This window comes from Charadrius vociferus, unplaced genomic scaffold, assembly GCF_000708025.1.
Source record: "Charadrius vociferus isolate BGI_N301 unplaced genomic scaffold, ASM70802v2 scaffold41, whole genome shotgun sequence".
Classification (NCBI taxonomy): domain Eukaryota; kingdom Metazoa; phylum Chordata; class Aves; order Charadriiformes; family Charadriidae; genus Charadrius; species Charadrius vociferus.
The window spans coordinates 694357-704135 of NW_009647013.1; the positions used below are offsets into that span (position 1 = coordinate 694357).

The 9779-nt window shown below is 43.3% G+C and overlaps 1 protein-coding gene across 1 annotated transcript in view; it reads left to right on the plus strand.

The window, feature by feature from the left end:
* The first annotated feature begins 554 nt into the window (after window positions 1-554).
* FBXO16 (F-box protein 16) overlaps window positions 555-9779 on the plus strand; it is a 30761-nt gene continuing 21536 nt past the window's right edge. Inside the window, exons 1-2 of the mRNA XM_009895458.1 lie at window positions 555-691; window positions 6241-6276. Of these exons, the coding sequence (XP_009893760.1) occupies window positions 596-691; window positions 6241-6276 (132 nt within the window). The 5' untranslated portion in view covers window positions 555-595. The remainder of the gene's footprint in view (window positions 692-6240; window positions 6277-9779) is intronic.

A 9779-nucleotide genomic window follows, 5' to 3' on the forward strand; every position in this document is an offset into this window, starting at 1 on the left:
ACAGGACCCTGAGAGATTTCAGTCAATTCTGAACCATTCTGGATTTCATTCTTTCAGTTAAGTGTTACAGAAACAAATTGGCCTTTTGAGACTTGGCATTATATACTCATCAAAGTCAGTAAAAACCTAGCTAGTGTCACTTAAGTTAATGCACAAGTTGTCTGCAATTTTCAGTGCCAACAACTGGAAAGAGAAATTTTGTGTACTTTCTAGCTCTCTGCAAGTACCCTGTTGTAGTCATTCATGCAGCAAAAATCAAAGGCATATTCAATGATAATTGTGATGGGGAAGACTGCTCAGTTATTAAGTATTTACATTACATTAGTGCACTGAGGTTCCATCAGGTAATCTGGCCTTTACTGTCACGTTACTGTGGGTCCATAAAATAAAGGCCCTTACCCTAACTGACTTCCAATTAATTTTCCTTGTGTCATTGCTGTGCTGTGAAGTCATTGGATTCCTTCTTAAAATCATTTGCTTTTCACTAACATACTGTAATGGAGTAGCGCATCGATAATGTTGGTCTTTGTTCTGTTCAATTGTTGTAGCCATTGGTGTTGACAAGACATCAGAAGACCCACCATCTCCCGTATCTATGGCATTTGCACCTCCTAGAAACTTGGATGGCCCCAAGCTACAGACCAAAATGAGCACATGGACTCCACTGAACCATCAACTCATGAATGACAAGGCAAGTTCTGTGCAAATGGGTTCAATTCACAGAATCACAGAATCGATGATGTTGGAAGGGACCTCTGGAGAAGATCTAGTCCAACTCCTCAGGGCAAAGTCAGCTAGAGCATTTGTTCAGGATGTTGTCCAGACAGTTTTTGAATATGCTCAAATCCCAAGACAAATTCTCAGGTTCACTTCACAATTTCTCAATTCCTAGAAAAAATTAACTTATTTTTTTGCCTTTGTAGGTCATGAGTAATGGAATGAGAACTTAAAGATTTCGTAAAACCTGAAAAATTGAAAGTTTCAATGTACATTGTTTAAAGCATACAAGTATTTAGTTCAAGTATTGTTATTTTACCAAATCAGTCATTTTTAAACAAACAAAAAGTTCATTTAATTTTTAGTGAAAGTTGCCGAATTATTCTTTTTTCTGCTTCAGAAGACTTAGTTTAACTCCAGAGCAAACGGAGTTTCAGTGTCGGTTTCCATGTGGCAGATGTGCTCCATCTCAGCTTGTAGGTGAGACCTTAGTGCCCATGCTCTGGCTTCTCTGCTAAGCCTGGCAGTGTTGAGGCTGGCTTGGTATTTTGGAAACTGAAGTGATGCACTCAATTTATAAATAACAAGATGCATTTCCTAACCTCCTACTCTGTATACTATATCTGGGACTTGCTAACATAACTGAGGGGTTTTTGGCTCATCTATCACCAGGAGCATATTCCTCCCTCAGAATTCACTTTAAATTTCTGGTTGATGATTCATGGAATCTAATCCAGAGTGGGCCATTACATCATGTCGCCTGGCTTCCTGGATTTCTTGGGCCCTCTTGTTTCTCACAGTTCTCCCAGTTTTGATCTCAGTAACTAGAATTTGGCTAAAATATATCTTCCACAAAGGTATCCAGATTTCGTTTGGGGCTATCAAGAAATGAAAATTTCATCACTTCCCTAATAATTTTCTCGTGATTAATCCCCTATGCCATGAAGAGATGAAACCTTGTTTCCTGACTGAATACCTCTAGCATCAGGTTCCATCATTTAAATCTTCCCTGCTAGCTTATTAAACTCTTCTGTAACCAGTATTTTTTCCTTGTGGAAGGACTTTTACCCCACTTCAAGCCAATGCTTGAAATTTTTTTGATAAACTACACAGATTGAGCTCTTTGAAGTCCTTTCAATCTGGCATATTCTCCAGCCTTTGAATCATTTTAATGTCTGTTTCTTACACTCTTTAAAACATATTTTTACAGATGCACATCACTGCAATAAAGTATGATCTAACTAGAAATAAGTATGTGGGTGAAACCACCTTTTCCCACCTTCTTACTCCTCTTAGGCAGTCTGATGTTGCATTGGGCTGCAGCAAAACTTTGAGGAGCTCATATTGGATTCTTGTATACTCCAATGCTTAATGATGTTCCAGGTAAGAAAGAACCTGCCATAATCTCCCAGACCTGTGCTCGGTGATGAAATTCATGATAAAAAGTGTGCGCTTGTTTCTGATCCAGGTGTTAAAGTATTGACCTGTCTGAAACTCCTTTTCATATATCACTGTGCTGCTCTGCAGTGTTAGCAGAAAATAAATAGTTGCAACAAAATCATTGCTGACAGCTGAAGTCAGGAGATAATCCAACTGATATAGGGAGTTAGTGAGTGAGAAGGTGCCATTTTCATACAATCATATCTGTTCATTTCTGCACTCTTGAGTTAAGAGAAAGCATGAAGAGAGGAAAAAAATTATAGATAGATCATATGTGAAAAACAACGAGAAGATGAAAGCATAGAGAGAAGAGATGTGTAAGAAAGGTACTTGTTAGTTGAATAGGCAATGTGGGGCAGGAGTGGGGGGAATTCAGAGCTGATCCAAGGCAGAAATGTTTAAGCTCCATCTAAACCATTGTTAGGAGCAGACCAAAGACCAGTTAGTAGTATAAATTTGCTACCCATCTAATTTTGGGTAATCCTGGGGTTATTCCATTAGTAGTTCCTGTAGATTTCGCTGGATTTTCAGACATGCTGAAGAGTACATTTGTCTGCATTGTTGGTAGGACCCAGCTCTTTCCTACATCCTGATTCCTACTGCCTCCATCTGTGGTTTTGTGCCCTTTCAGCAGTTGTTAGAGCAGAAAAGACTATCCAGGATGTTACTACAGGGACGTGGGCAATCATGATTGTTTTAGAGCCAGGATCACCATCAGGGACAGACCAAAGTCAAGAAACCAGAATTAGGAAACATCGAATTATGCAGCATTCATGGTCAGAAAACCAGAGGTGGAGTCTTAGCTATGCCAAGGTTGTACTACAGCTAAGGATGGAGTAAAGGTAGGAGACAGGACAGCCTGCTCGCCCCTCAGTCCTGCTGACTAAGGGAGGACTGGAAGTAGGGAGATGATTTGCCCTCTGCTGGGCAGTGATTTAGTCATGGGGTAGAAGAGCCGCCAGTGGCATTTGCAGCAAGGTCTGGAGGATTTTGCCAGGCTTATTTAAAACCACCTGAAGACATGGATGTGAGGTGGCGGGTCTCAGGAGCAACCTAGGCCTCAGGCTGCATCGAAAGCCAGCCAGCTTAGGTACAACTCCAAGGCCTTGGAGGAGAGGACAGTAAACATGGACTTGATTAAGGCAGAGGATGATTATATCCATTTTGGGCCATTCTGTTGCTAATTAGTGTTTCCAAGTGCCTGGAGTAGGCAGAACTTTCTGACAGTTGGCTCAGATGTTTCTCCAAGAATGCTGAGAGCAAATATGTGTCTTGCTTTGATCAAAGACCATTAACATTGCTTTCAGTTATATAAATAACTCCCTGCTTCACTTGAATTATCCAACTCAAAACTTAGATCTTTGACTATTCATCACTTGCTTGTGGCAAATCCTTTTCCAAGTTCAGCTTGTTAGGGTTTGTTTTGTTTTTTTTTTTTTTTTACTTTGCCAAGTGTCCCACAAGCAAATAAAGCAAATAATAACTGTCAACATACAAATAAAGAAATGTCATTTTCCACCTCTCGCAAGAGATGCTCCTGCTGAGAGAGACAGAGCTAACACTGTCAACTGCTGTACCAGACATCAGCAGTGATAATGTCTTTCTCTGCAGGAACCTTCTTTGCAGGCTGTCATAGCGATAACATGTTTGGAGTTTATAATGATCAAGCATGTTTTCCTAGTTGTGGTTAATAGCTGGTTTTATGTGCATTTATAAGCTGGGCATTTTCCTCTTTGATCTGTCTTCTGGAAAAATCATCTACAGCATTTCCTCACTTCCCAGGTCACAATCCTGAGTATAGAAGGCAGTTTTGTGGTAGTGGGAAGCCACGTGCTTGTACTTTTAGGTCTAGCTCCCTATGGATAAAGGTCAGCATCATAAATCCTCCGTTGTATTTTGATACTGATCATCCTTCTTGTTAGTTGTCACTGTAAAGTGGCCAGGGAACAAAGACTGGTCTCAGTATCTTATTCCTAACGGTCTTGCTGTGTTAAGATTGGAACCACTGCCAGGGCTGTATGATAGCTACCCATGTTGTGTCCATTCTAGGAACTTTCAGGCCCCCAAAGCCTCCAACTCAGGAAAATGGAAATTTCTAAAATAAAGAGATGAGAAGCCCACCTTCTGGCCTCACTAAAGCATGTGAGACACCACACGTCACATGCCCAAGAGAGTAGAGCGCTATGTTGGCACATTGTGTGTGGAGTAGCTGCAAAGAAGGAAGGTGGAGATGAGAGGTGGCACATTGCAGCCAGTCTGCAGAGCTGTCCTTCACAGTCATGCACACATAGCCCTTGAACTTTAGGGAGTCTTCTTCAGTGAAAGGAACCTCCCACAGGAACCAGCCTGTAGAGTTTGAAGAAGCTCAGGAAGAAGTAGATGGGACCTTCCTCAGACAACTGGAAGAAGCCTCATGTTCACAGGCCTTGGTCCTCATGGGGAACTTTAACCACCGTGATATCTGCTGAAAGGGCAGCACAGCAGAGCACGTGCAATCCAGGTTTCAGGACTGCATTGACACAGGTCATCGAGGAACCAACAAAGGAAGATGCTCTGCTGGACCTCGTGCTTACAAAGAAGGAAGGACTAGTTGGGGATGTGAAGGTCAGGGACAACATTGGCTGCAGTGACAAGGAGATGATGTAGTTCAGGATACTGAGAGGAAAGAGCAAGACAAATAGCAGGATCACAACCCTGGGCTTCAGGAGAGGAGACTTGGACCTCTTCAGGGATCTGTGTGGAAAAATCACATGGGATATGATCCTCGAGGGAAGAGAGGTCCAAAAAAACTGATTGATTTTCAGGCCTCAGTAAGGCTTTCAATACTGTCATCCTCATAGATAAGGTGATGAAGTATGGATGGAGAGTGAGGTGTATTGAAAACTGACTGACTTACTGGCCTCAAAGGATTGTCATCAGCAGCATGAAGTTCAGCTAGAGGCCAGTCAGTAGTGGAGTATGCCAGGGGTTGACACTGGGGCCAGGATCATTTAAAATCTTCATTAACAAGTTGGATGATGGGGCAGAGTGCACCCTGAGCAAGTTTGCAGATGATACAGAATTGGGGGGAGTAGCTGATAGACCAGATGTTTGTGCTCTCATTAGTCATAGAATAGTTCAGGTTGGAAGGGACCTGAAAAGATCATATGGTCCAACCTTTCATGGGAAAGGGAGCCCAGATGAGATTATCTAACATCCTGTCCAATTGTGTCTTGAAAACCTCCAGTAATGAGGATGCTACCATGTCCCTGAGCAGGTTGTTCCAGTGATTAAGAGGGGCCTTGACAGGCTGGAGAAACTGAGTGACTGTCTGGAAAGCAGCTTGAGAGAGAATGACCCGGGGGTCCTGGTGAATACCAAGCTGACCACAAGCCAGCAAAAAAGGTCACCGTCATCCTAGACTTCATTAGGAAGAGTGTAGGTGGCAGGTCAAGGGAGGTGATCCTTGCCTTCTACTCAGCACTGGTGAGGACAGAACTGGAATGCTGCATCCATTTCTGGGCTCCTCCTTACAAGAAACACATGGACTTGCTGGAACAAAGCCAGCGTAGGGCCGCAAAAATGATTAAGGACTTGGGGAATTTTGTGTATAGCGAACAGTTGAGAGCTGGGGTTGTTGAGGCTAGAGAAGAGGGGCTTCCAGAGGACCTTATCAATGTGTATGGATATCTGATGGCAGGCGGCAAAGAAGACAGAGCCAGACTCTTCGGGGTGACATCCAGTGAGAAGACAAGAGGCGATAGCCACAAATTGAAAAACAAGAAATTCCATTTAAACATAAGAAAAAACATTCTTACTGTGAGGGTGGTCACACACTGTAACAGGTTGCCACAGAGGTTGTGGAGTCTTCATCCAAAAAGATACTCAAAACCCACCTGGATGTGGCCCTGAGCAACCAGCTTTAGTTGACCCTAACAGGGAGTTTGGACTAAAAGATCTCCACAGGTTCCTTCCAAACTCTTCCATTCAGTGATCTTGTTTATATTTTGTAGGTTACATAGATTGTTTTTCAAGCTGTATTTTTCTTAGGATATATTGAATCTCCTTTAAGTATTCCATTTTATTTGTATGTGTTTTTTATAGGTATTTGAAGAAAGAAGAGCCCTACTTGGAAAATGGGTAAACTTTTCCCTTTAAACATATATTTAAATACAGCTATATTTCTGAACTGATCAAGAGATTACTGTAATGGGAATGTAAAGTATATCCTATTTTGGAAAAGGGGTTCATTTTCCTGATGTAGATGTGAAAGTGAGTGAGCTGTATCTGCTTTACTTTTGAGGAAAGTAAAGGTGTAAATTCCCTCAGTGTCCACATTCTGTAAGTTTTGAACTCAGGAAATTATATTCCATCATCAGAATGATCTGAAATGGGATAAGAAGCCCTGGAAAAAGTCTATGAAGTCTTCAGAGAAGATACTGGATGTTTAGGTATTGCCATTGCCTGCTAGCTGGCCTTTGAAACTGGGAATAAATAGAGCGTTATCTACGAAGCACACACGTATGGCTCCTAACGCTGTAATCATTGAGCACCTTACAATCTCTTGCTGTCGTTATCTTCACAGCTCCTACATGAGACAGGGAAGTGCTGTCACCCTGTTTTGCAGATGTAAAAATGAGGCACAGGAAGACATGAGGTAGCATTTTTCTGCCCCAACCAGAAATGATTGCAAGTTAGACATTCGGGATGGGGTTTCTCTGACTGGGTGTATATGTCTGAAACAATATTTTAGCCTGGATGGTTCGGTCATCACAGACTCCAGTCAACAGAGAAAAAGTGGTACTTCCAGAGGGTAATTCATCTCACTTGATGTAGGATAAAAGAACAGCCCTCTAGAGATGCCTCTTTCTGTACTCTGTGGAGGGAGTCACAGCTGGAAAGGAACACGACTCTAATTGACCTACCCAGGAAGCTGATGGCAGAGCATGCAATCACACAAGATTTGCCCCAGTCCTAAGCTCTCCCCGTAATTATCGCATTGTGCTTTCTCTTTTATAAAGCAAAATCCATTTACAGGCCACTATGGTAAAGCAGCCATAATCTGCTCAGTCTACCATACAAACAGGAATACAGACTCAGGGACTTTATTGCAATAACTGAATGAATTCAGCTGAACGTATTAATATTGCTCAGTAATAACTGTATGATTGAGCCCTGTGCACATAGAATCATAGAATGGTTTAGGTTGGAACGGACCTTAAAGGTCATTGACTTCCACTCCCCTGCCATGGGCAGGGACACCTCCCACCAGCCCAGGTTGCTCCAAGCCCCGTCCAACCTGGCCTTGAACACCTCCAGGGATGGGGCAGCCACAGCTTCTCAGGGCAACCTGCGCCAGGGGCTCACCACCCTCAAAGTGAAAAACTTCTTCCTAGTATCTAATCTAAATCTCACCTCTTCCAGTTTATAGCCATTCCCCCTCGTCCTGTCACTACATGCCCCAGTAAAAAGTCCTTCCCCAGCTCTCCTGTAGGCCCCCTTTAGGGACTGGAAAGCTGCTCTAAGGTCTCCCCAGAGCCTTCTCTTCTCCAGGCTGAACAGCCCCAACTCTCTCAGCCTCTCCTCATCGGAGAGGTGCTCCAGCCCTCGGATCATATTTGTGGCCCTCCTCTGGACCCGCTCCAGCAGGTCCGTGTCTTTCCTGTGTTGGGGATTCCAGAGCTGGACGCAGTACTCCAGGTGGGGGATCCCCCGAGTGGAGTAGAGGGGCAGAATCCCCTCCCTCGCCCTGCTGGCCACACTTCTTCTGATGCAGCCCAGGATCCGGTTGGCCTTCTGGGCTGCGATCGCACATTGCCGGCTCACGCTGAGCTTCTGGTCAATCAGCACCGCCAGGGCCTTCTCCTCAGGGCTGCTCTCCAGCCATTCCCCACCCAGCCTGGAGTTGTGCTGGTGATTGCCCCGACCCAGCTGTAGGACCTTGCACTTGGCCTTGTTGAACTGCATGAGGTTGGCTTGGGCGCACCTCTCCAGCCTGTCCAGGTCCCTCTGGATGGCATCCCTCCCCTCCAGCGTGTCTACCTCACCACACAGCTTGGTGTCATCAGCAAACTTGCTGAGGGTGCACTCGATCCCACTGTTCATGTCAACACAAAGATGTTGAACATCAGGGGTCCCAATTCTGACCCCTGAGGAACACCACTTGTAACTGGTCTCCACTTGGACATCGAGCCGTTGACCACTGTTTGAGTGCGACCGTCCAGCCAGCTCTTTATCCACTGAGTGGTCCATTATCTTTATAAACAGAACCAAAGAACCGGCTATGTGGTCAGATATGATACACAAACTAAAGAGAAATGTAGAAATGATGCTCCTTACCAGCACTCTTTGATAAAGCGCATTTGCACAGTAACTTTATTTGAACTATAATGCTTATTCTTCATGCCTAACAGGTCACTCATGGAAATTTTTTGCATAGGAACTGGTCTTTACAGACAAGTATTTTGTTTTTAAGCTCATAGGAATTATTCATCTTTACAGGAAATAATGCTTTCTATAACTTGTTGACATGCCTGCATTTTGATAAGGAATTTCAGGGACACTAAGAAAACAAAATAATTGAGTGTTACTGTTCAAAACCCACCTTTTAGCAGCATAGTCAGGAACTGACAGACCTAAAACTTGTCTCTTCAAAATTGTTGTATGTTTTCAAATCCCCATGGGATATACTCTGGCAAAAGGGCAAAAATATTTTCATTAGAACCCCCAGTGAAAGAGCCAAAATCTGGAAACAACCTTCCTCCAAACACGCATAAGAGTGCCGAATCATCTTCCGAAAGGTTGAATTTCTGACCCTTCACGTGACACTAGATCAGTAGCTCTCATCACGCTCCTTCAGAGCTAATTCTCCTTGCTCTTCTGTCGTCCATCATACCAATGAAAAGGGTGCAGAGAGCACAAAAGCTGCTCTTAACTCCCTTCAAAGCCTTCAAAGAGTTACTCTCTGTGGGATGCAAAGCCTAGAGAACTTTGAGTTTGGGAGAAACTGTGTCAAGAACTCACAGTGCTCTTGGCAGGACTTTTAACATCGATTCACACGACTCTCTCGGAGTGCTCTCAGGAAGTGTGGACTAGATGAAACTATTGAAGGGTGGGTTTGTAGGGCTGGGAACCCATATTCAGTGCAGCTGTAAATGCTTTATTATGGAACTGGAAGGCTGAAATCTGTCCTAAGTCCATACCTGTTAAGTGTTTTCAGTAATATCTGGATGATGGAATAGGGAGTACATACTCATCTGCAGATGATACCAGGAGGGATTTCATGAACTTTGGTTATAAGAAATCAGAATGAAATGATCTGGAGTTTAATAAGGATAAGTGAAAAGTGCTGCATGTAAGATCGACATTTATAAAAACTGCAGATCTGAGAAAACCCAAGTATGCAGCAGTGCTGCATAAAAAAATGCTGGGAATTATGGTGGATGATAAACTGAATGTAAGCTGACAGTGTCTCATAACTGTAATAAAGGGAAATATCCCAAAGGGCTGTCTGAAAGGCAGAGCCATCCCCAGTTTTGGTGCCTGCATTTTGAGAAAGCTGAGGACCAATGTGAAGTATTTCTGTTAACAAGTCATATGTAAGAGCAGTCTCAGGTTCCAAAAATATGAAAAAAAAAAAAAAA